At 42.7% G+C, this 27,689-nt stretch overlaps 1 protein-coding gene across 1 annotated transcript in view; it reads right to left on the bottom strand.

Moving 5' to 3' along the window:
• Positions 1–276: 276 nt before the first annotated feature.
• Positions 277–27,689, bottom strand: part of sox13 (SRY-box transcription factor 13) — a gene marked incomplete at its 3' end in the record, with an annotated part of 46,152 nt that continues 18,739 nt past the window's right edge. Inside the window, exons 4-14 of the mRNA XM_080727444.1 lie at positions 24,030–24,116; positions 22,111–22,283; positions 19,075–19,143; positions 16,088–16,199; positions 12,065–12,138; positions 10,088–10,250; positions 9,409–9,527; positions 6,486–6,591; positions 5,738–5,908; positions 2,717–2,933; positions 277–547 (exon numbers count right to left, since the gene is read on the bottom strand). Of these exons, the coding sequence (XP_080583570.1) occupies positions 277–547; positions 2,717–2,933; positions 5,738–5,908; positions 6,486–6,591; positions 9,409–9,527; positions 10,088–10,250; positions 12,065–12,138; positions 16,088–16,199; positions 19,075–19,143; positions 22,111–22,283; positions 24,030–24,116 (1,562 nt within the window). The remainder of the gene's footprint in view (positions 548–2,716; positions 2,934–5,737; positions 5,909–6,485; positions 6,592–9,408; positions 9,528–10,087; positions 10,251–12,064; positions 12,139–16,087; positions 16,200–19,074; positions 19,144–22,110; positions 22,284–24,029; positions 24,117–27,689) is intronic.

Raw genomic sequence — 27,689 nt, 5'->3', positions numbered from 1 at the left:
ATATTTAGTTCCAGGGACCCCCCAGAAACAACATTTGAGTTACAAATGTTCGCTTAAAAATACACATATTCAAAGATTTGCACAAATTTTCACAAAAAAATAAAAAATAAATAGCAGATCTACAAGCTCACAAGCTTGTACATCTGCTATTTTCCAAAGCTAACTAAGGCCCCTCCAACTTGGGCCCTAGTAACTCAGCCCCCCCCCGGTGACGCCCCTGCCTCTATCTCTCTTTCTCTTTCTCCTCTCTCTCTCTCTCTTTCTCTCTCTCTCTCTTCAGTCGGTCAGGAGCACCAGCTCTCCCTCGCTCCGCTCTCCTCCGTCGCTCTCCTCTCCTTCGCTGTACGGCGCTCTCTCCCTCTCCCGCTCCCTGGGCAGGGGAGTGGGCGTGGCGTGGCCCTCGGCTCGTCGCGGAGGCGGGGCTTGGGGCATGTAGTGCTCCAGCAGCGCCGGGTGGAACGGCATGGTCGCCATGGAGACCGCCGCGGCGCCGCCCGGGTACTGGCCGTCGCCGGGCGCATAGTGCATCTGCTGAGGCTCCGACTGGCTGCAAGACACAGAGAAACACAATGAATAGCTCCTCTTTGACTTACAGGAACGCCAAGAAACCTTGTATGGTTTCTGAACCAGTGTTGATTTCGTCGACTAAAACTATGACGAGTTTGTCGACTGTGTTTTTTTCACTGACGAAAAAAAAAAAAAAAAACTAAATAAAAACTAAGCTGTGATGACTACAGCTAAGACTAAATATATCGACAATTTCGTCAACAAAATAAAAACTAGACTAAAACGTCAGGGAGGGACTGTGGAGAAGAGAGTAATTTTATGTTTGGTTCTCAGGTGTTGCGTACTGAAAATAGCCGATCTACAAGCTCACAACGCATCGCGCTGCGATGCGTTGTGAGCTTGTAGATCTGCTATTTTGTTATCTGCTATTTTCAGCACACAACAAAGTGTAAAATCACTCATTAGGATGCCATCAAGGCACCGCCAAAATACATTTTAGTTAAAAAAAATCATTTTAGTTAAAACTAAATTGTGACTAAAATTAAATGACATTTTATTCAAAAGACTATGACTAAAACTAAATCAAAATTTGCTGTCAAAAACAACACTGTTCTAAACATAAACTTACAAATAAACCCCCAAGAAACATTTCAGTATTAGGTAGCGTAAATACCAAGATAAAAAAGAAAAGAAAAAAGGGCACCACCTTCTTACATTAAAGGGATAGTTCACCCCCAATATGACTTTTTTTTCCTATCGATTACCGTAATTGCTGGACTATAAGCCGCAACTTTTTGCCCATGTTTTGAACCCTGCGGCCTATACAACGAAGCGGCTAATCTATAGATTTTTTACAGCTAACGGCCACCAGGGGCGCTCTAGCAGGAAGCAGGAAGGACACCTGTGGCTTTTGGTCAAGTGCGGCCTGTATATGTACACATTTGTATTTTGTTCTAAATTTAGCTGGTGTGGCTTATATTCAGGTGCGGCTTATAGTCCAGCAATTACGGGACTCATTAACCCTTAAGTTCTGTTCAGGTCATTTTGACCCGTTTTACATTTTCATTTGAAAGAAAAAGGTAGAAGTTTATATTTTTTCCACCTGAAACTGACTGGCCTTAAAGATTCTTCTGTGATATTTCACTTTCAGCTTCATGAAATACATCTTGACTGAGGCCAACAGAAGTGTATCTAAATGTGTCAATAGAAGAGTAGGGAGACCAACTCCATCCACTGCAGTCGTGTTCTCTAGCATACCGATTTGTTAAAATAACCGTTTATTCAACCCCCAAAAAGTTATGGACAGAAACTTTAATGAGAGAGAAGGGGCTGCAGATATAGCACTCCGATGAGCCCAGAAGATGAGGAAGGTGGAGAACCAACTAAACTAGCCTGGGGCTGGGGGTGATGAGGTGGAGTGTGCTCTTCCTCAAAGAAAGAGAGAGAGAGAGAGACTGATAAACAGTGCTTGCTGCCGCATTATGTCTCCAGTTTGTTTGAGTTCTCCAGGAAAAAAAAAAAGCATTTTAGACAGTCGAGTACAGTTTGTTTACTTTGGATAGGCTGAGCACTCGGCTGTTATAGGAATGGAATTGTTGGTCTCTTGTATTGTCTGTCAGGGACACATTGTGTTGAATTATCTCTCCTAACTCCTGTGGCAGCCTTATTTACTGTGTCTCTACACGCGCACACAAAACACAGGTGTGCTCTTTTAGCGTTTGTTACCTGCAGGGGTGTCGCACCAAATTCTGGGTCCTGGGTACAAGGATTCACTCACATTTTGTGCTTTAACTATTGAAAAATATCAGACATACAAGCTCACAGCTGGTTCGCTTAAAAAATACATATATTCAAAGATTTGCACACGTTTTCACGAGTTTTCAAAAATAGCAGATCTACAGCGAGTGCCGCGCTGCGAGCTTGTATATCTGCTATTTGTTTTTGGGCTTTTTATGCCTTTATTTGATAGGATAGTAGACTGACAGGAAATGGGGAATGACATGTGGCAAAGGTCATCTGGATCGGGAATCGAACCGGCGACACCAGCAGGCATCATAGCCTAGTATGTGGTATGCGCCTTGACCACTAGGCCAGCGGGCGCCCCTATCTGCTATTTTTCAATAGCTAAAGTATACATTAATTAAGGCCCCTCCACCTTGGGCCCTAGTAACTCAGTCCCACTTTCCCCCCTTGTGACGCCCCTGGTTACCTGTGAGCGTAGGTAGCTCGCTGCTCCTGCCTGCGGTTCTTCATCATGGCCTTGTACTCGCCCACCCGGAGCCTGCGGCCCTCCACTATGCACGTCCTCTTGGGCCGCGGCTTGTACTTGTAGTCTGGGTAACGCTCCAGGTGCTGCCTGCTGAGCCGCGCCTGCTCCTCATAGTAGGGCTGCTTCTCCTGGTTGGACATGGACTTCCACCTGGAACCTGGAGACAGGGCAGGAAGAGAGAGTGGTTAGCGCTTCGCCTCACAGCTAGAAGGTCCTGGGTTCGATTCCCGCCGGGGGACGCTGTGGGTGCTAGGAGCGTGTTCCTCCTCCCGCGTCATCAGCGCCCACACCCTAGGTGGGGTTGGCGATAGGGCCTTTCTGTGTGGAGTTTGCATGTTCTCCCTGTGTCTCCTAGGGTTGATACCCTCACAAAAACATGCAGTAATCCTGATCTCAATAATGCCTCCCCCTGGCCAGCCAGGGTGCCTGATGGAGGGGAAAGGAACTGGTTGGAATAACGTGTTCCTTCCACGCGCTACGTCCATCCCAGGGAAATCCCCCCTGTTAGGTGAAAAGAAACAACTTGGACTACCCATGCATTGAAGGAAGCATGAGGTTTGTCCGTTGTCTCCCCAGGCGCGGCAGAGGGAGAGCAGAGCCCAGGATTACATAGGCAATTGGCACTGGGTGAAAATGGGTTACAAAATCGTGGGAGAGAGTTTGATTCCAGGCACCCCAGCTATTTGTCACGGTTTCCAAGAGCAAGACAAACCTTTACTGCTCCCCCACCCCCGAGCGCTCATCAGAACTATCAGAGCAGCCAGCAGGTGAAGCTATAAAAAATAAAAATAAATCCCCCATGGGATTAACCAGATCTCCCTTTTCCCTTTCCCCTCCAAAGTTTGAGCAGTACTACAAACAGCTCCTACATTTCACTTTGTGTGTATGGATCTCCATGTATGGATAGTAGAGGCATTAACCAAAAAGTCAACAAGTCGACTCATAGTCGACGTATTACACAAGTCGACTCCCACCAGGGAAAGTCGAAAGTAAAATAAAATAAAAATCCTATGATTATTAATTATTCAATGATGCTGGTTGCAGTGGAATCTATAATATTAACATCTAAACAAAACCCTTATTAATAAGGGAGAAAGGATGGCTTTCAAGGATGGCCCAAAACAGATGGCCCAAAACAGCGTGCTTGTAGATCTGCTGTTTTCACTATTTTTGTGTGACAGCCTTGTATGATTTGCGAAAGAACGTACAAATTTGGAGATACGAGATTTCCACCCGACAACGACGATATACTAGTGTTGTTGCTGCTCTTATACCACCAATGCATTATTACTGGGGTTGGTGTGGGCCAGACAGTAGCCCCCCGCGGGCCGCCTATTGGGGAATCTTGCCCTAATGGATAGCCAAAATGTATTAGCCAATTTTGGCGTAACTGACGGCACTCACTGAACACTGTTAATATGAGGAATAGGTTTTGACTGGGAGGGTGCTTGAAATCTTTGCATTGTGTCGGGTCTTGAATATAAGAGATAAAGTGTGTTTATGTGTGGGGGAGGCTCTCCACAATGGAAAGGAATGCGAGTGTTTGTTCAGAGGAAAGAGAAAGCAGGTGGGCACGACTACAAAGGGAAAGCAGGTGGGTGATCATTCCCTCCCATGGCAAAGTGTGCCAGCGGCAGTTGACCACCGGAGGCGCAAAGTGGCTACTGAAAGTTGTGTGGTGTGCTGTGAGCTTCCCCGAGTATGAAGGAGTGAGGAGTACACAGGGCAGGGGTTCTCAAACCTTTTTAAGGCCATGACCCCCACCCTGACAAGCACTTGGAATTGTAGGTATTACATTTAATGTGACTCGGTTCCACAGATAAATATTGTGAAAATAGCAGATCTACATGCTCACAAGTTGTGAGCATGTAGGCGTTGTGAGCATGTAGATCCGCTATTTTCACAATGTTCGCCTCTTGCTTACTTCATATTTGACAGTTTGGTATTAAAACAGTCTTTGTAGGGGAAGTATTCGCACATCCACTAGATTCAGGTGCAGGTGCGTAGGACTGTAAATACTGAAGAAATCATGAAAAGATATTTCATGAACAAAAACTCCCGCACTCTGCTCTTGCTCAGCTGCTCATCTTTATTTCAATTGACAGACGTTTCGGTCCCCCTGGACCTTCTTCAAGAGTGTCTCCCCTGGACCTTCTTCAAGAGTGTCTCTTGAAGAAGGTCCAGGGGGACCGAAACGTCTGTCAATTGAAATAAAGATGAGCAGCTGAGCAAGAGCAGAGTGCAGGAGTTTTTGTTCATGAAATATCTTTTCATGATTTCTTCATTAAAACAGTCTTGAAAGATCTTAAATTGTGTATTGGTTTGTTTACCATTGAGTGAGAAAAAGAATTTTACATTAACACTTATGCTGCGTTGACATGTCAGCTCGTCAATGAAAGGGTTAATACCATGACGCCGTTGATGGGTCAGCTCGTCACAATTACTGTAAATACAGTAACACTGTTATGACTTACTGTACGTCTTGGCTGTCCATTCTGCATCGGTAATGTCCGCGATTTGTTTACAACGCACGTTGGGCGTGCACGCGAAGTGAAGCTCCTCCATAGAAATCCATTGATCTTTCAATAAAGAGACTTCATTTACTCGAAAAAATACATTTTGATCCCAACGCTGGCATATTTCGAGCTAAATCTGCATTCGTGTGGTGGCCTCCATGACACTTTCATGTCAACACACTGTCATGTGACTAGATGGGGTAAACGTTGAAGAAAGTGAGGTGAAAAAAAATCGGCCTATGGAGGAAGCGGTGCGGCAGCAAGGAAAATTCATCCCTTCAAAGTAAGGGGCAGCAAAAGTGTTAAGCTAATCATCTGGGGACCCCACAAAATAATTTGGGGACCCCACTTGGGGTCCCGACCCCAAGTTTGAGAACCACTGACATAGGGGGATCTCACCCAGTATGAAGGAGTGTGGACTGTGGAGTACATAGGGGGAGCTCACCCAGTATCTTGCTGATGGAGGAGTTGTGCATGTCAGGGAATGCCTGGAGGATCCTCCTGCGTTCGTCCTTGGCCCAAACCATGAAGGCGTTCATGGGCCTCTTGATGTGCACGGAGGAGGGTGGGGCCCGGGCTTCAGCGTACCCCCCAGCACCAGGGACCGACAGGGGGCCTAGACACAGAGACAGAGGGAACACGTGAGGGGGATCCAAACATCCAAACCACCTGCATGTGTCGTGTTGGTGCTGTTCGTTATGGCAGTGGTTTTCAACCTTTTCAGGCCGCGACCCCTCAAATAATCATATTTTAACTGGGGACCCCCATCCTACGAGCACTATAGAGTTGAGACATTACATTTTGTATAACAAAGTTCTATTGTGAAAATAGCAGATCTAAATGCTCACAACGCCTCGCGTTGCAAGGCGTTGTGATTTTCACAATTTCGGCCTCTAATATTTGACAATTTGGCTAATGCTTCATTTGTCATTTTAGAGGTATTAAAAAGTCCTTAAATTGTCACTTAAGAAATGTGCAGGTAGGCTACCCTCTATACACTTAAACTTTATGTTGGTTTGTTTACTGTTGAGTGAGAAAACAATGTTGCACGTCAAGGTAATCATCTGGGTACCCCCCCAAAGTAATTTGGGGACCCCCCCTGGGGGTCCCGACCCACAGGTTGAGAACCACTGCGTTATGGCTCCACAGATGTTTTTTTATTCATTTAGAAACAGGCTATATCAGGGACCTACTCTCAGAATCACTGCTGAGGTGGTCCTCGGTGGAGCGCATGTTTTGTCCCTCCTCACAGCGCTCCGGGTGGGATATCCGCTCGCTGTGAAGCGCGTCCTTATACTCCTAAAAAGGTGGAAAGAACGTTAGACACGACAGTAAAAGGGTTACACATCTCCATTCAGAAACAATGCCGTTCAGAAGATTGACTTCCATTATTCTAAATGGAGGCGTCCCCTAAACCTAACCTAAACCCTAACCTCAGTGGTGGTATTTCTGAATGGGGATGTTTCTAAGTGGGGGTGTTTCTGAAATGAGGTCTGCCCCCCAGTAAAAGTGCACGCATACGAAATACCGAAAACAAGTGTGGTACTGTATCTAGGGAATCTGACACAGGAAAACACACAGGGAGAGGACATGTATCTGATCAAGGTACTACTGGCAGCCAGCAAAAAAGCAATTACAAGATTGTGGTATAAAGCTGACCCTCCGAGTTGTGAGCAGTGGCTGTGCATTGTGGAGGAAATATTTGTAATGGAGAGATTTACACACAAACTTAGGTTGCAAGAAGACCTATTCCTGGAGAAGTGGGAAAAATGGACTGTGTATAACACACATCAGGATGACACCATCACCGAACTTTGAAAAGGACTGAAAAGAGACATTTGAAATTAATATTGGGAACCCTGTACTTGTATGCATGTGTGAAAATTGCAAATAAAATTCTAAGTTAAAAAAAAAAAAAGGTGCAAGCATGTCTGCGCCCACATAAGACTGTCACACACACACATAAAAAAAGAAAAGAAATCATTTGAATGTGAGGGCAGTAAAAGGTGTTGGCCTGCGGCAGTAAACGCATTCCGCCAGCGCTATTTAAGGTAAAGGAGCGGCGTGCCGGCCATATCAGCTACAGTTTTAAATTCAGAGCCGTAAATGCAAAGAAAGGAAATAATGAAGCCACACAGGACGAAGAATGGTGTTTATTGTCCGAGAGAGGAGAGAGGGAAGAAAGGAGGAGGCAGGGAGGAGAGAATAGGAGCGTGTACACAGGAACAGAACAGAGAGGTTGCATGCAGAGTGTCACAACCTTTGAACATGCAAAAGCACCGCGTAATCAAACGGCGGCGTCTGGCTCCTTCACGCGTGTTCTAAACGCTGTATTGCTCCCGTGCGGCACTGATACCAAAACGGACGGAAGGAATGGATTTGTGGTCATTGGACATTATGACCAGGGGGAGAAAAATGTGGGACTGGGTTACAAGGGCCCAAGGTGGAGGGGCCTTCATTATTTAGCTATTGAAAAATAGCAGATACAAGCTCGCAGTGCGGCACTCGCACTGCAAGCTTGTGCATCTGCTATTTTTGAGAAAATGCAAATCTTTGAATATATGTATTTTTTAAGCGAATATTTGTAACTCAAATATTGATTCTGGGGGGGTCCCTGGAACGAAATATTTTGAGATGTGGGTTCCGTGGCCAAATACATATCATTTTAGGGGTCCTTCACATGAAAAGGTTTGAGCACCACTGACATATAAACATAGAAGAATAGAAGGATTTGAAATATTGCATATATATTCAAAGACTTGGATATATATTCAAAAATAGCAGATCTACAAGCTCGCAGCGCGGCACTCCGTGCCGCGCTGTGAGCTTGTATATCTGCTATTTGTCAATAGTTAAAGCACAAAAGAATGTGTTAATAATGCGTCTAAATGGGTTGAACCCCCTCCCCCTATGAAGAACATACATGGGGGGCCCCCCAGTGAATCCTTGTACCCAGGGCCCAGAATTTGGTGCGACTCCCCTGGTTATGACGTGTAAAATGTGATATTTGGAGCAGAGGCTGGATAGAGCAGTGTAAGGAGGACAGTGCGTGTACAGTATTACTGTGGACAAAGACAGAGGGGCAGGTGGCTCAGCTCAATGCCACACAGAGACCTTTGTGGCTTTGTGAGTCCACAACAGCTGTTGCTCTACAGCGTGTGGCTGGCTGCGTCTGAGGCTGGTGGCCATTAAAAAAATAATTATAATAATACACTGAAACAAAACAATTGTGGAAACACGGCATAATTGGAACGTTTAAAAGGATCCCTGGCTAATAAGACAAATATGCCTTAATACATTATAATTGTCCTCTATAAATACAATGTAAAATTAAAAACACCTTAAATATTGTATTTCTTCTAGAAATAGTTAATCTTTCACTCAAGAGGGGAAATGCCTGTCGCAAGTTCATAAATGTCATGTGTGATCTATCCCTTTGGAATTTATGGCATGCATGTGCAAAAAAACATTTTAAATATTGATTTGATGCTCATATTAACCATAGGAACTTTAGGAAGTATTGCATTTGTTTTTATTTTCACATGCATGCCATGAATTCCATAGGGATAGATCACACATGACATTTATGACATCATTTATGACATCATCAACTGACTTGGATTTCCCCTATTGATTGAAAGATTAGCTATTTCTAGAAGAAATAAAATATTTAGGGTGTTTTTAATTTTACATTGTATTTATAGAGGACAATTATAATGTATTAAGGCATATTTGTCGTATTAGCCAGGGATCACTTTAATGTTTAGTCTTTGATACATTTTTTACGTTTGCAGTAATGCAAAACAAAACTAGTCCTGAACCACAAAGCTTCCACAGTGTAGTCTGTCGGCGTGGCAGAGAATAGAACTTCCTATTGCTGGTTTCGAGTTGCTTTGAGTCGCAGGTTGTCTGTGGTAGTGCGTGTGTGTGTTCTCTGACTGAGACATTCTTTAGTCTGTTGGCCGTCATAGCAGGAACACGACTTCGTGTAATCCTAAACCTGACTCCGACCTCTGACAAGACCCCCTGCATATCTCTCCCTCCGTCTCCCTCTTGCTTTTAAAAGAAAAACTTCCTAGTGTAGAAGACCAGGCCTCAGATTGGAAATTGGCTCACCATCTTGCAACCACCGTCTCTCTCTCGCTCCCTGTCTCTCCCTCCGTTCCGGTGGGTTCTCAGGAGTTGCTGGGCGTCATGGATGGCCTGACTGACCGCATCTCCCTCTCCTAGAAACGCTGGAGAAGAGAAAAAAGGGTAGGGGTACAAATCTAAGTAAATTGATGAATAGGAACACATATCTTTGCCATCGGACTGCCAGCTACTAAACCCAAACTTTCTGAGACCAGCTGCCCACCCCGATGCCTGCCAAGTTGGTTTCTAAAACAATATTTTGACAGTGTACTAGTGCAGTGGTTCCCAAACCGTTTAGCTCAAGACCCAAAAGAGATATTAGATGTTTGCCCGGGACCCAAACTAGTGAAAATGGCAGATCTACAAGTTCACAACGTGACGCTTCGTGCCGCGCTGTGAGGTTGTAGATTGGCTATTTTCACTACTTCTTAAACATTTGATTTCTAATTTATGGAATCTCTTAGATTTGTCTTTGATTTCTTCATGATATTATGATTTTTTCTTTTTTCTTTTCTAATCATTTTTTATATATATAATATATATATTTTTTTATATTTTAAAATAATTAAAAACGAAATGTAGTACAAAATAAAAAAATTAAATGGACCCATAAAAATGTGGTTCCCCAAAAAGTCTGGGAAATGGTGGTGTGGTGGAAACTCACTCAAGGCCGAGCGCTGGGGGCTGTGCGGCAGCCCTCCGTCCCTCTGGATGTCCCTGGCTCTGTAGGTCCCCAGGGAGCCCAGCTCAAAGCTCCCAGGGCTGGGGATCTTCCCCATGTCCAGACCCTTGGGCTTGGAGGTCAGGTTTAAGGGCTGACTGGCTTCCTACAGTAAAACACAATCCCACACATGTCAGAGCGGCAGATGATCAAGGTGGGGCAAAGTGTCACAAGCATGCACGCGCACACGCACACGCACACACACACACACACACTCTCCCTCGCATGTGTAAACACACACGCATGCACGCACAATAACAAAGAGCAGGGCGTGTATGTGTTCTGACTATGCGTGGCGGATTTGGCATGTCAGAGCATATCTGTCACACCTTTGTAGTCTTTATCACTTTTGTCTTGGTATTCAGGCCTTTTCCCCTCTCTTCCTTTTGTTTATTTAAGTTGTGTTGGCTTACCTCCACTTGAGAACTAGCAGGGCAAACAGAACACGTGTGTGCACACACACACACACACACACACACACACACACACACACACACACACACACACACACACACACACACACACACACACACACACACACACACACACACACACACACACACACACACACACACACACACACACACACACACACACACACACACACACACACACACACACAAAACCATTGTAATAAGGGTGTGGTGTATGAGGTGGGGTTTTCGACTGTCCCAGTTACCAGAAAGTGTTGCTTCTCTGCTCTTTGCATAGCAGAGGGCCACAGGGCTGGATTAACCATTGGGCCGGTGGGGTCGTTGCCAGGGGCCCTTGGCTTTCAGGGGCCCTTGGGGGAACTGGGCCACGTGGTCATTGACAATTTACTCAAATTAAATGTACAGATGATCATTATGGCTTAGAATCCAAGCTGGGTAGTGTGCGTCGGGAGGGAGTGGGGATTATGATGGAGGGTCTGGGGGGGCCGAAAAAAATATCGACCAGGGGCCACAGCAGTATTACTCACTGGTCCAGTAGACCGGTGGTTCTCAACCTTTTTCACTAAATGTACTGGCTTTTTCTGCTTTTATTCATGAATATTGGGGAAGATGGATAGGGAAACAGGGAGAGACATAATGGGGAAAGACATGCAGTAAAGGTTGTCGCAAACGGGACTCAAACCCGCGATGCACTGTCAGGCTACCCTATCTACAGCCTAGGTGCCCGGACCACAAGGCCAGCGGAACCCGGGCCAAGGACCCCCAAATGAATATGCATTTGGCCACGGACCCACATCTGAAAAGATGCCAGGGACAGCAAGGCAAGATTTGTGTTTTTTTAACTGTTTGAAAACAACTTAAAAAAATAATTAATAATAATTAAGTAGCACACAACACAACAAGTTGTGAGCTTGTAAATGTATATAGTGTTGTTGAAGTGGTTAAACAGAACTTAGCAGGGGATCCGCTGGAAGCTCACAACGTGTAAGCTTGTAGATCGGCTATTTTCACTACTTCTTAAACATCTGTTTTCTAATTTATGGACTTTCTTTTATTTTATTAAAATGACTTTGAAAAAAAAAAAACTCTTGAAAGAAAATGCTTTTTGAAAATGTTTTGAAATAATAATAATTAAAAACAAAATGTAGGAAACAGAAAAACTCCATCAAAATGTGTCCGCGACCCACAAATGGGTCCCAAGTTCTCCAAACCCAATGTTTGGGAACCAGTGCCTAAAGGACCCCTGGGCATCCCCACTTTGAGAGCGTCTGCTATAGATAGACCACTGCCGATTGAAAGCAATAGCTGTACTCCAGGCAAATCATCTTGACCCCTGCGGTTGGGATTTTGCATATTTAAAGACCTCAGGAAAGGACTTTGTTTAAACCAGCTCGATATTTGGATAACTGAAACATTTCATGATAACTGAGGTTCAAACACATGCCGACTTTCAAAACAAACAAAAGACTGGAAGCGACTGGAGTACCTGACGAAAGGAACCACCGCTTCTCTTGACGGAGTTGGAGTGAGGGCTGGACATAAGCTGCATGGGATAGTCCACTGCAACATGAGAGAGAGAGAGAGACAGAGAGAGACAGAGACAGAGAGAGAGAGAGAGAGAGAGAGAGAGAGAGACATATGAAGATTTTATGTGAGAATGTTCCTGATAAAGCAACATCATTCTAGCACAATGGTTCCCAAGGGAAACCCCATAGGTCGAACTCCCGTTGGGTCGAACAGCGTCGGCAGGTTAGATACTCACCCGCGAGCGTCGGCAGGTTAGATAATCACCCGCGTCACGGTTACTGAGGTTAGGTTTAGGGTTAGGGTTAGAGTTAGGCATAGTTTTACTGAGGTTAGGATTAGGGTTTGGGTTAGAGTTTGGTGGTCGATCCAAAGGGTTTTCAACCTAATGACATGTTACCGTTCCCAAACCTTTTAGCTCAAAAGAGAAATGTGATTTCCCCGGGACTAATGACAATAGCTACAAGCTCACAGTGTGTCGCTTCGCCGCGTTGTAAGCTTGTAGTTTGTTTATTTTCACTACTTCTAATTGTATTATTATTGAATTCCATTGATTTCATTTATTTCTTTTGAAAAATGTTTTCTCCCTGAAAACAGTTTCTCCTCCCCTTTTGGGAAAATGAAATAATTACACACACACACACACACACACACACACACACACACACACACACACACACACACACACACACACACACACACACACACACACACACACACACACACACACACACACACACACACACACACACACACACACACACACACACACACACACACACACACACACACACACACAAATGTGTCCTGACCCAGTGATCTAGCACAACACGCTTACACACAACACAACTAATAGTGTCAGCCCTTCAGATTGATAGCACTCTCTTTGAAGTCACCACTCAAGTACCACTCCCACAGCCGCGCTGCTAACGCTAGGGCAGGCAAACATGCTTGTATTGTTTTACTTGGTGTGCATTCTTCTAATATTTCCTAAAGCGAAAATGCTTTCTCCTCTTGAGCCAATGGCTCACATGGCAAGGCACGTTTATTTGTATAGCACACTATAACAACAAGGCAGTTTTACATAAAACATTAAGCAAAAGAAACATTATAATAGGACACATGGAGATTCCTGTTTAACCAAAAGATCAATAAAAAAAAAGGAAAATAAAAGAAATCCTGTGTTTGTGTATTATAACATGACAATTACAGCCATAAGTACAGCCCCTAAACAAAAACGTCACGCGTGATGATGTACGTTAACTCTATTTAATAATTAGATTGTATTCGATTTTATTGATTCATGCTTGCCTTGCAGTGGAGCCAGGGAGCCCCACTGGGAAAAAAAGATTCATGAGGTCAGAATGATTGAGAGGTGCCCGAGTCAATCAACTTCAACTACTTCAACTTCAGCTACTCCCCGCGAGCCGCTGGTTCGCGTGGCTACCCCCTTCCCCCACCTCCCTGTTTGTCCTCTCTGCACAGCAGAGCCACTGTGTTGCGCTGGCCTACCTCCATTTCAGCCAAACACAAGCCGCGGCCGACATCTAATCTCCTATGAACACAAAATTGTTTCCGTAGCCACTGCCTTGTCAGTCTATGGGAGCGACGCTGTGAGAGGGAGGGCTTGTAGATCGGTTATTCTCAGCAAATGACGTCGTCGAGCGCCGAAGCATATTAAGATATGGCATTAAAGGAGTAGTTCACCCCCAAAATGACTTTTTTTCTATTGATTAGTCATGCCATGGAGACTAGAGTTCAATAATATTTTTTGGTTTTTGTCACATTCCTAAGACAAAAATTTGATTCGAGTAAATTTACCCCCATTCATTCCGGATGGTGACCCGTTTCGAAACGGGTCACCATCCGGAATGAATGGGGGTAAATGTATTGTTATCACATTTTTGTCTTAGGAATGTGACAAAAACCAAAAAATATTATTGAACTCTAGTCTCCATGGCATGACTAATCAATAGAAAAAAAGTCATTTTGGGGGTGAACTACTCCTTTAATCTCTCCCAAGTGCTACATATCTAAGCCTTCCTGACACATTCCACACAACCTGAGGTTCTGTGTCCACTTTCGTCACCAAACTCGTTTGCAAATGCACAATTTGTGCATGGCACGCACGCACGCACGCACGCACGCACGCACGCACGCACGCACACACACACACAGCGACCTCCTATTTTCACTCTACATTAGATTAGATAATTGGCACTGTGAAAAATGGGTTACAAAATCGTGGGATAAAAATTCAGAAGCATTAAAAAGTGGGTAAAATCTAGAGTGACACGGATGCGTTCCAGGTCTAAATGGGTTTTAAAACATAAACGCGAGGTTGCACAAAGCCACCTTATGGCTAGACAATGTCTGGCAGTGCTTCTACAGCCCACAAACTAGAATATATGAGGGAGTGTGTGTCTTATTTGGGAGGTTCTATCCACCAAGCTGTTCACCTGAAGCTTACATTCCTGGCTTAGAAATGGCTCTTTTCTAAAAACGAGACCTTGAGTTAAGGTACTATACTGCTAAAACCGCTCAAACATTCTGGAGAGCTGATACACTGCGGAACAAAGATGACGTACAGACAAGACAACAATGGTGGCGGGCAACAACATTTTGACAAAAGAAAGGTAGCCTTCTAAGGTTTAGGTCCTCCTATAGAACGAACTCTGTGCACTCAAATACAATAGAGGAGGAATGCAGGAGGTACATGGCAACAAACAGCAGTCTATCAAAAATAGCAACAACCCTCAAGCTTACCACCGAACCCAAAGGTGCTGTTCTTTAGGGCTACAATGGATTTAATTATGAATAAAACATAAGCAATAACTGATAATTTAACTAGAAGCAGTGCTCTTCCGAGCACAGGTCTCCAACCAGGTCAGGTAGGTTATTATTGCCTCCTGGTGGCGCTATAAGAAGCCAAGGTGAAAAGGGTGCCATGTCTTCTTCGGCCTTTCACGGCAGTTTTGGGCATTTTGTTCCAAAAATCTGTTTTGCAAATGTCGACCTACTGGTGGCCAATGTGAAAAGGGTGGCATTTGTTCCTCGGCCTAGTGGGAATGTGTGTGCAAAATTTCACAGAAATAGCAAGCTTTGTTCATGATTTGAGCCATTTTGTTCAAAACGGACCAATCCTGCAAACTTTGGAAGCCAATCCTAGCCAATCAGGATGGAATATGAAAAGGCAAAGTTATCATATTGATCACATGACTATAGAGATCATGTGTACCAATTTGCATGAAATGTGGATAAAATCTGAAGGAGTAATATCCCAAAATGATCTGAAGGAGTAATATCCCAAAATGATCTGAAGGAGTAATATCCCGGCATGTTATTATTTTCGGCAAAGAGGTTTGGTGTAGAGGGAGAGCAGACCAAGTACAGAGTGAAAGGTCAAGTTTATTAAGTATTGACGGTTCACGTGGTTAAATATCTGAAAACACAAATTGACATGAATCCAAAATACACTGAGGATCGTGCTGTCAAACAATGAAACTATATGGAATCTCTGAAAAGGTTGTGGGGGTCCCTGCTTCATCTCTCTCTCAACTAAGGGGTCCTTGGCCTGAAAACACTGAAGACCCCTGGTCTTGAATAATAAAAGAAAATGGCACAACATGACAAAATGTAGACCAAAACAAAAACTAGACCAACTAAAAAGAACCGAAGACACATGCATAAGTCTTAGCTTGATTGGTAAATTGCTCTCCTAATCTGTATGGCTAGTGCATTTTCCGTACTTGCTACTACTCTCTCTCCACTTGAAATATGGAGAGAAAGGGGTTTAAGACAGTGTTCTCTTCAATCTATCCAGAAATTCACATCCTATTTGTATAATTTTCAGTCATTTTGTTATTTTCCAGCAAGGAAAGCTATCTCTGTACTTCATGATAGCCATGAGTCTTTTCTAAGCCAGTTCAAATTCAAAACATTTTCTTATTTTATCTGCAATGATAGGGAAGTACTTGTGACTGACCTGCCTTGCAGGGGATTGGCTGGAGTGGCAGGGTCATCTGGGATTCAGAGGTCACCGGTAGGGGCTGCGTATTATGGTGGAAAGCCGGAATCATTACGTAGGGCATGTTCACCTGCTGGGACAGGGGGAAAGACATCTGTCACTCACAACACCTCCTTTACAGCAGTGGTTCTCAACCTTTTCAGGCTGCAACCCCCAAAATAATCATATTTTAACTGGGGACTCCCCCACCCTGGCGAGCACTAAGAGTTGAGGAATTACATTTTGTATAACACGGTTCTATTGTGAAAATAGCAGATCTACATGCTCAGATCGACCATTTTCACAATTTTTGCGTCTAATATTTGACAATTTGGCCAATGTTTAATTTGTCACTTTAGAGTTATTAAAAAGTCCTTCAATTGTCAGTTTAGAAATGTACAGATACCCATTATACACTTAAACTTTATGTTGCACATTAAGTTAATCATCTGGGTAACCCCCAAAATAATTTGAGGACCCCGACCCACAGGTTGAGAACTACTACTTTAGAGTACAGCACATATGTTCAACCTCATTGGTCTGAAACACAGAACTGGCCTTAAATGAGAAGCTGTAATAGAACTCAATGCATGGAATGCACGTATGAGAATTTCCTGGCTCATATACGCAAAGGAAATTAATTAGCATAATACTCTCCACAATCCACAAATGTATGTATTTTTATATGTTCGCCTTTTCATAACAAATTACTTGTGTCAACTAAAAGTATGTCGTTCACAGTATAACTCCAAAGTTGGGTTCATATTTTAGCACATCTGTCTCTGATGAATAAAGAATAATCACATTCCCAGTGATAAAATACACCATTGAAGAATGTCACAGTATCCACACAATTGGCAGCAGTGTTAAACTGTGATGTTGAAATGTCTGACTTAAAAAGTTAAGTAACATACATATTTTTATTCCTTGGCAACACTGTTCAGAAAAAAGCAGATCAAACAAAAGCCTGTCTTCAGCAGCAGCAACCTGTCTCTGATCATTTTGGTTGAGAAATGAAATAAAAGCTCTATGCTACTATTGGCCACATGTGCGCACACGTTTCTTGATGTGAATTATCACTGGCCTGGCAGCTGAATGCATTCGAGTCATCCAAACATTTAACTAGTTTCACCGGCCTCCTTACCCACAGGCATTCAGAACAACCATGTTACACTGTACACAGATGTTTTACAACAAGTCTGTCAGACGATCCAGATTAAGTATATTGTCAAAACATTTGGAGAACTGCTGCTGTGTGAGTGCAAAATGGCTGAACCAATTTTTCAGGCTGGTACCAGTGTACTGCGGAATATCAGATGACAGCACTAGAGAGTAGCAAGACAAGACAACTGTGCCTGCACTCAAGATGAGATAAGTTCAAATCAACTTTAAACACAAGGAGGGCACTTGGCGCAGAGGTAAAGTACCTGTCCAGTGTCCAGCACCGGAGTCTAGTGGTTCAAATACACAGGGGTGCATCCGCTCAGTCTATACAAACGCAATTGGCCTTGTCGTAAGCTTGATAACATAATGTCTATGAAGATTATCTTATGCTGTGGAGCTAGTGAAAGTCTACTCATCCCTCTAATTGTGCTACCCATTGCTTAAAAGTAATGTTTGTTAGGTTTAGAACATCGACTCTAAATATATATTGGAGGTATCTTTCTGAGGTTCAGTTCCCCTTGAAGCGCTTTCTGACTGAAAGGGACGCGTGACTAGAGCTAATTTTGTTGACTAAGACTAGACGTAGACTAAACGATTTCAGAAGACTAAGACTTAAAGGTTGTGTTATTCAAATGACTAGGGCTAAAACTAAATCTGAATTTCCTTTCCTTTTTTTTTGCTGAAGGTGAAAGAGAGTAGTCTCTTTCACCTGTTGTTGTTGCAGCAATGTGTAATATCAAATCAGGTTTAAGTATCAATTCAAATCACATCAGCTGATTGTGCAAAGTTTGTCTTTCATGCCATCATGCAATGACGTTTCAAGATCGATCCCTCCCATCTACTGTCATGTCCAAATACATTTCTGGGATATGTGTTTCTAACTGTCTAAAGGTTTAGTTGTACATAGGGGAAGTAACGTGTGCAATTAGCACTGCAGTGAAAGTAAGCAAGGGACAGATTACAGACATATGTCTGGGTGAGTGAATAAAGAGTTTTAGGGATAATCATATTGGAACTGCAGTAATAGACCAGCCACTGAGATGACCTGCTTCAATGACCCACCCCACACATGTGACTAAACGCAGCAACTCAATTTAGGTGGGTCATTGAAAATGTTAGCAATTTTCATAAGAAAGTAGAGAACCAGACCTACAAAATGAAATGTACAAATTAAACGAGACCATGAAAGAGTCTTGACATTTTTAAAATATCTTCACATACTGTAAAGTAACGAATATGTCCATGCTGAACTGACCTGCATATGTTGTTGCAGCAGGTTGATTTTATGCTGCTGTTGGATGAGTTGTTGTTGCTGCTTGGCTATCTGAAACACATCGATATGTTCACTGTACAGCAGGACCACAGCATTATCGTCACTGTCGGGCAGAAACCTCGTATCTCCAAGTTTCAAATGTGTATGTTTTTTCGCTAAGTAAAGCCCTGCTTCATCACACATGGCCGTCGCCCAAAACTAGTGAAAACAGCAAATCTACAAGCACACAACGCCTCGTGGTGCGAGGCGTTGTGTGCTTGTAGATTTGCTGTTTTCGCTAGTTTTGTAATTTTTTAAATGATAAATACAAAACAAACGCTTTTGGACATACAAGGTTTCCACCCGACAACGACGATATAATGGTGTTTGTAATGTGGTATTTAATGCTGTGGTCCTACGGTGAACATATCGATGCGTTTCAGATAGCCAAGCAGCAACAGCAACTCATCCAACAGCAGCATAAAAATGTAGTATGTGAAATTATCTTCACATACTGTAAAGTAGCGAATATGTCCAGGCTATAACTGACCTGTATCTGTTGTTGCAGCAGGTTGATTTTATGCTGCTGTTGGATGAGTTGTTGTTGCTGCTTGGCTATCTGAAAACACATCGATATGTTCACTTTAGGAGCACAGCATGAAATACCGCACTACAAACACCATTTCTCAGCAACCATGTCAACACACAGGCACGCACGCACTCACACAAATACCTATTTTCAACCAAAATGTGCACGTATATGCATGTTTAAACGTGGGAGAATCTGTTAAACGTAGGCAGTTGAATCTTCCTATTGCCAGTAGGCCCTTCTGTTTTCTACTACAAGCTCACTGCTACTGTCATGTTCAACTCCCCCTTGAAGTCAGAACTGCAGACTCACTCCCCATTTTACTCTAAAAACTCACCTCTTCTCCACCTCACCCCCTAGCACTCTTCTCCCCTTATAGTGCAGGACTTCTATTGACAATAAGGGGTTAACCTCAAACAAATTGCAACAGAAACTCTTTTAACTTTGTTTGTTTCATAAATATGTTAGTAACAACATAATCAAAAGTCCTAAGAAATCCCAGTGGCAGTAGTGGCTGCTGAAAGTTTGGGTCCCATTAACTTTCCTATACAGGAAGAAAATACAAAAAATAAATCTGCTTTAAGTAGCATGTCTGGGGTCAAACTAGGGTTTGTTCATGATTCTGAATCCATTGCAAGCATTGTTTTGCATGAAGAACATGAATTATGCTAAAAACCGCCCACAAAACTATGGTTTTGTGATGAGTCATCACTTTTCACAGTTTTGTGGGAGCCGTTTTTAGCCCAAGGAATGTTTTTCAAAAACAAATGCAAAACAAATGCTTGCAATGGATTCAAAATCATGAAAAATCAATAGTTTGACCCCTCACATGCTACTTAAAGCAGATTTATTTTTATTAATGGGACCCAAACTTTCAGCAGCTTTTTCAATATGTTACACCACTGGGTTTACTTTTGATATGTTGTTACGAACATATTTATGAAACAAAAAGAGTTGAAAGAGTTTCTGTTGCAATTTGTTTGAGGTTAATTCCTAAAAATCTTGCACTATTATCTCTTCTTGTCGCCTTTTTGATAGATGTTAGTTTAGTTCAACTATGCAGATTGTTATTTACTGTAGATTGTCTTGATTACACACAAATGTTAAGAATATTATTTATATAGCATGTTGTTTAGAGTCAAACAACAAGCGATCTAAATAACATTCCAAAGTGAGTCTAAAGTCTAAACTTTAGACAGTTGTTAGTTTGATTCTGCCCTGGTATCTTTAGTTTCTTTGAAGCACTAGACTGTTCTCTTTGCACTCTGAGTATGTGACAATGTATCACCTGTTGTGTGATATGCCATGTATTATGATTTCACATTTGTAAGTCACGCTGGATAAGAGCGCTAAATGGATACATTGTAATTGTATATTGATGTAAAAAATGCACCCGGAAAAGGGGAGAAAATATGCTCGTCTGCCCGGGTGTCATGTTTCCAGTGTATTTGACAAATGTCTCCTTTTAAATCCTTTGTAATAATAATTTAAAAAAAATGTTACTTGTGACCCACAAGAATGGGTCTGCGACCCACAGTTTGGTAGAGCATCAAACTCTACCCAGGTCTAATATTTGACAAGCTAGTATGAGCTGTGAATTTGTTTATCAAATCTTATATATTCTATATGCTTTTGGGGTCCATGGAATAAAACATATTTTTGGGGGTCCTTGACATGAAAAGGTTTGAGCACCGCTGACATAGCAACATACTTTTTTCAGAAAACTGTTTTAAGGCTGGTAATTCGAGAAAAGTGGACAACACTTCTCTCAAATTACCAGCCCTAAAAGCCCCCAATGACCATACATGAAAGCTAGATAGCATTTTGTAGGTTTTATATAAAGCTTTTTACTGATTAGGTCAGGGGTAGGCAATTATTTTTTCCATGGGTCCACATGAACAACAGATATTGTGGAGGGCCGGGCCAAAAGGCAGTGCTCCCCGCAAGATGTGCTCCCCACAAAATAAACACACGGCTTTACTCCCGACTTCAGTAAATAAATACTTAGCAGTCCAATTTTTGTTGAAAACCCAGCATTCGGCATCGAGACAGCGATCCAATGATCACATACGTGCTGATGTACGCATTGCGTCCATGTACGTGAATAAAAAACTTCAAAAATAAAAGCAATGCAACTTTAGTCCATACATGAGGTAAAATTAGAAAATATGTTTATTTTGTAATTTGCCATTAACCCTACATGGGCCAGTCAGAGTGAACCAAAGCGCCGCCCGCATACGGCCCCCGGGCCGTACAATGCCCAGGTCTGGATTAAGTGTCCGGTCTACCTACGTTATTTTGTCTAGATTGATATTTCTATGAATTTGATGTATTGATATTGATGTTGATGTATTGATTATTATTATTACCTTGCTTATTGTAAGTCGCTCTAGATTAAGAGCGTCTGCTAAATGCCTAAATTGTAAATTGTTAGGATTTTGAGGGCATTTTGTAGAATCGGCCTCGGGTCTTAATGGGTTGATCGGGTTCAAACAACACTGAGGAATGATATTTGACAGTGTGTACAGCAGGGGTCCTCAACGTTTTCAGGCCAAGGACCCCTTAGTTGAGAGAGAGATGAAGCAGGGACCCCCAAAACCTTTTCATAGATTCCATATAGTTTCATTGTTTGACAGCACAATCATCAGTGTATTTTGGATTCATGTCAATTTGCGTTTTCAAAAACGTAATCACTTGAACCGTCAATACGTAATAAACTTGACCTTTCACGCTGTACTTAGTCAGCTCTTTTTCCCCTTCTACACTAGAGCTCTTTGCCGAAAATAGCCGATCTACAAGCTCACTCTGCTATTTTTGGCTAAAGTTCTCAGTTTATGGACACTAGGGTTCAAGTGGTTAATATGAAAAATGGGGAAAAAGTTTCTATCACTCAGTTTTGGAGGACGCCCTGTAGTAACTCTGAGGACGCCCCCTAGGGGTCCCGGACCCCCTGTTGAAGACCCCTGGTGTGCTGTATACACTGGAGCGTGGTGTCACCTGTTCCTGCTGCTGTCGCGCCAGCTCCATCTGCTGCTGCTGCTTCTCCAGAAGCAGCGCGGCCATGTTCCTCTGCTCAGAGTGGGCTCCCAGTAGCTGCTCCCTGAGACCGCTCAGCTGGTTGATCATTAGCAGCAGCTGGAGCTCCTTCTCCGCCAGAGCCTCCGGTGTACCTGGACAGTGGTGGGGAAAGGTATACTCGGTCAAATGTTTTATCTTAAGTAAAAGTAGCAATACTGCATTGTAGAAATACTCTGCTACAAGTAAAAGTCTGGAATGTACCTTGAGTAAAAGTACAAAAGTATCAAAGGTAAAAGTACTCATTATACAGAATGATCCATTTCACACGTTTAAAACATTTTTTATAAAAATCTTGTAGATCGGTTATTTTCAAATGGCCAAAATGTATATCGTCTGGCCAAAACGTCTTAACTAGTGTTGCCCGATCCCGATCACGTGATCGGATCGGCCGCCGATATGGCCGTTTTTATAAGATCGGAGATCGGGAAAAAAATATCGAAAAAAAAATTTTTTTTTTTTTTTTTTTTCAAAAAAATATTTTCTGGGAGTACTGAAAGTTACAGGTAAGGTGAATGCGATATGAAATGTAAGCTTACCATAATCACAGTAATCCTTAATCATTTTCAATCAAGGGCTTTTGGAGAAATGAGACAGACAGAGCACTGCAGTGCAGAGGGAAGGTGATTGTGTCAGACTCTGTCCAGCTGGCAGCTGATGCCAATAAGTAGTAATTGGCCCCTTGCTAATGGATCAAAGGAAGGCAATTATGTCTCTCTGCACTGTCAACTAAGCAGACTGGTTAATTGGTTCTTAACTTATTTTGTTTCAACTTTAAAAATGGCCAATGTTTTACCAGTTTTTATATAGTTTGTTGATTATTTTTGATGCTGTAATGGTCTATTTTATTTTATTTTTTGAGGTATTAAACAGGTTTTAAAAGTCCTTAAATCGTGACTTCACTGCCAAATTTCAAAGGCCACACCAGAGGTCCGCTGCACAATGATTGAGAAACACTGCACTAGTAGGCCTATATCACTATACACTACTCATAAGCTTTGTTTTTAATTTGTTGATTCAGTGCTGCACTAAGTGATAGAATGAATAGAATTTTTTTTTCTTAATGCCTTGCCAAAAGATCGGATCGGGAAAGATCGGGATCGAATCGGAAGCAATAATATTTGATCGGTATCGGATCGGGAGCAAAAAAACCCTGATCGGGGCATCCCTAGTCTTAACTCCATTTTTTAGGTTTTCGAGTATCTGAGTGTTGGTTAAAATAATATTGAACCAATGGAAAGTAGTAAAAAGTGCTTGGGACAAAACCTCCTAACTCCAAACTTTCTGCCAAACCAGCTAACTCCACCTGATTGTGTCTCACACCTGTGTTCCCGATGGGGCTAATGTAGTTATTGTTTAGTTACAAGCTAATACTTTTGATTGGTTCGATAATTATAGAATAGACAGTCACAGTTAAACCACTTTCACATTTCACTCAAAAAATAGCTGACCAACGCGTCGTCATGTGACACGTTGTGAGCTTGTAGATTGGCCATTGTTGCTGCTTTTGTGCGACACTCTTGTATGACAAAGTAGGACATTCATTTATGAAGAAAAACATGAAAAGTTGAAATATGAGAGATACAAGGTTTCCCACCACAGCAACCATATAACGCTGCATTTAAAGCTGCAGCAGCCAACTTTTCAGAAAATGTAAAAAAAAAAGTAAATGGGTGGAACGATGGGGTTCCATTGATTTCCCTTCGAAAGGTCTGTGACAGAACATGTGACGGTCAGACGGTCCAAGGCCATGGAAGAACAGCAGCAAACAAAAGCATGAGGGAATAGAAACAAAGTTGCAGACAGAGAGGAGGAGGAGGTGGAGGTGGCTGAGAGCTGACCTTTCAGATGACCTGAGCCCGCAGCACTCTTATCCAGAAGCTTCTCCCTCCAGTCGGCGTTCAGCAGTTTCTCAATGGTGGGCATCACTGTTGACACAGCAGAACACAGCAGTTTCTTTTAGGTATTTGTACTTTAATCAATATAGGTTGCAGCCTTCAGGAAGGAGATTCGGTGTTCCAGCATACAATAAGGTCAGACTAAAAAGGTCCTTTGTCCATCAGTCGACTTTAAGGCTTAATCAGGAGTTTGGCCAGAGGTAGGCTAGGTAGTGGACATTGCTCTTGTCTATATTATCCTTATGTATGTAATAAAAAATCTCAATTGTTTGTATATATGTTGTCGCATACATGGCTGCTGTGTCGCAAAAGAAATTCAGTGTGACTAAACTGACAATAAAGTACTATATCATATCATACTTGAGTATTTACAATTTCAAAGACTTTTACTTCTACTCCACTAACATCTCAGAGGCAAATATTGTACATTTACTCCACAACAAATATATGATAACTTTAGTTACTAGTTACTTTGTAGTTTTAGTTTGTTAGTGGTATTTTCATTTTTACATTTGAAAACTTGAAATGGGACATTCTGCACAACAAGTACTTTTTCCGCCGCTGGAACACAGCAGACGCCTCACCACAACCATGCAGAAGATCAAGTGAAAATCCTCCCAAAATAAGATGCATGAACTCTAGCCCTGTGTCTCTCCCTAATGGCCCCCCGATTCAAAATGCTGTGAATAAAGTTCATAAGATAACACATCTGACACAAAGGCTACTTTCCCCGAGCCCCCACTTCTGTCTCCCTAATGGCGTGGATTGAAACAGGCGTTTTGGAGGTCCCAGAGCGGATCGAGTGGATCGATATTTGGTCTGAGAACATTCCAAGGTCAGGTGGCGAGGCACGGATGTGAGGAGCAAAGACTCTTAATCTATTTAGGCCTAGAATTATTGAATGCTTTAACTATAAAAATAGCAGATCTACGCTGATCAGATCTGCGAGCTTGTAGATCTGCTATTTTTGAAAAATCATGAAAATTTGAACATCTCTAACTCAAATATTTGCTTCGGTCCTTGACATGAAAGAGTTCTAGAACAACTAACGTAGAAACGTGTTTTTCAAAAGAAACCTTGGAAGGATTTAGAAGACACTTATAGAATCGGGTCAAAATTCTAATCTTCGCGAAAAAAAAAGAAAAACAGATCTACAAGCTTTAGATCTGCTATTTTTTAATAGTTAATGCATAAAATGTGTACCCGTTCTGAATGGGTTAAACAACAGATGTTGAGGAGAGGTCCCAGGTGAAATTCAAGGTGAATGAGGGCAAGAGTCTCAGCTGTAGCACAGAGAGCAGCCTTTTTACTCCACGTGTGAAGCATTGAGTGAAATGAGAAAATAAATGAAAGCAAGAAGAAGCCTTCTCTCCTGAGGTGCACTTAGGGGCCAAAACAACACCTCCACCCTTCCAGAGTCTGATGGACAGTCCTTTCTGTTGGTTAACTGCATTGTGCCATGTCGAACAGAGGCAGAGTGCACCACACTTGAACAAAAGCATAGATGGATTTCTGGTTTACAAATAATTACTGTGTGTGCACACATTATCAGCATTGTTTTTTATTAGGTTCTTTGACTAATAGAGTGCAATATCAGAGTTGGATCTGTCTGTTTGTCTTTAATTTGCATAGAATATAGCCTAACTAACATAATGTAAAATATAAGCTAACAATAGTTGTTATAATGTTAGTCATCAGGTCGGAGCATTGCATTCAGATCAGCTTGCAGCGCTGCGCTGATGTTGCCAGGTCTGCTCAGTATAAGCGACTTTGGTCTTGTTTTCCTCTAAAGTCTCTAGTTGCGGGTTGCTTTTGTTTGGGCTTGTTTCTGAAGTGTAGTTGCTAATTTGGCCTTGCTTTCAACATTATTTTAGAAAATAGCTAATGAAATGGAGCTCAAGTGGTGAAACCTTTGGGCTTGTTTTCATAGACCTGGTCGCTTGTTTCACCCACAGAATTTGGCAACTGGATATTTTCCTCTGCTCTCCGTGCGGAGAGAGAAAAAGCACTATTATTACTAACTTTGCTTTGGAATCGATTGGAATAGGAATTGAGACTTGAGATTGAGAATATGGTATTTAGTTAAAATGTGCAACAGGAAAATGTCTGATTATTTAGGCTTGCTTCTGGAAGTTCTGCACTGTAGCAGACTAGACAGAGGTCCATTCTACAATGGAGGATTTCCTACCAACCACAAAAAAACTGAGCAGGCTCAGTTTTTCATCGACAGCCCAGCCCTATCGACGGCAAGCGCCTCTTGCCAACAAGCCCCGATGGGTCTCCCGATGGGTCCCTGTCGGCAGCTTGTTGGCCCTATGCAATAGGGGTGATAGAAATCACCCCTATTGCATATATAGACGAGGTTGGTGGGCGCCGCTAAGGGACTAGCAACCCCGGGGGAAGGGGGTACTACAGTATGTGGGGAGTGTGAGTGCCAATGGAAACACAAATGAAAAGAGGGTAAAGAGTTGGGTAAACACCAGTAAAGGTAAGCAGATGCTATATATCAAAAAGTAACATAGGTCAAAGTAAAAAGTATTATTATAGGCTACTATACAACTCACCACATTTGAATTTGACATCTACTGTAAGCATACTATACACACATGACATGAGGCACACTGTACATCAAATTATTTCTCAGTAGAGAAATGACCAGATGCCTTTGCTTATTCCTCACTATAAATGGATTTTACGTATTTACTGTACTCCATGTCCAAGTGGTCAGCAATCATATGGCCCGATATACTGTATGCCTCATATATCTCAAAGACAAAGAGAAGCCCAGTGTTTAAGCAAAGGAACATCTGCATGCATACAAATTCTTAGACGTGTATAATTATGTACTTTATGACTCTCATATCTGCCATGAAAGAGTGCTGCTTTCTGCCACTCTGAGTTGCAGTCTTTGATGATGTTGCACAGAAGGTAGAGAGGGCAATTTTTTCTTAGTTCTTAGCTCCCCCCCCCTCCCCCTATTTAGTAATTACTAATTTGTCCTGAGGGGAGTAGACCATTGGTTCTCAACCTTTTAAGGCCGCGACCCCCAAAATAATCATATTTTAACTGCCCCCCACCTCCCCACCCACCCTGACGAGCACTAAGAGTTGAGGCATGACCTTTGTATAACACGGTTCTATTGTGAAAACAGCAGATCTACATGCTCACAACGCCTTGCGAGGCGTTGTGAGCATGTAGATTATTTTGGGGACCCCCCCAAAATAATTTGGCCCACAGGTTGAGAGCCACTGGAGTAGACAACCACATGTCTCAAACACACATCAGTGTACACCTGACAGTGAGGAGTTTCATTGGGAGAGCATGCTCATGCTTGCTCATGCCATCTACCCCTAGTTCCCCTCCGTGCTGAACAGGCACCCCGACCAACCAGTACAAGTCGTGAGAGCGGCTACATAAAGGCAATCCCCTGCCGGCTTCCTGACCATGAACACTGCCAACTCTGTGTGTGTTGGGACTTGGGAGCGCCCGGCCAAGCCGGAGGCATCGCTGCCAGGACTCAAACCTGGCCTTCTGCAGTTGTGGGCGAGTGTTTTACCTCTATACGCAACTCTGTATGCGTGCATGCAAGTGTGCATGTGTATG

Source organism: Nannobrachium achirus (genome assembly GCF_963921795.1).
Source record: "Nannobrachium achirus genome assembly, chromosome: 6".
In the NCBI taxonomy this organism is placed as follows: Eukaryota; Metazoa; Chordata; class Actinopteri; order Myctophiformes; family Myctophidae; genus Nannobrachium; species Nannobrachium achirus.
This window is presented reverse-complemented; position numbering and strand designations above follow the sequence as displayed.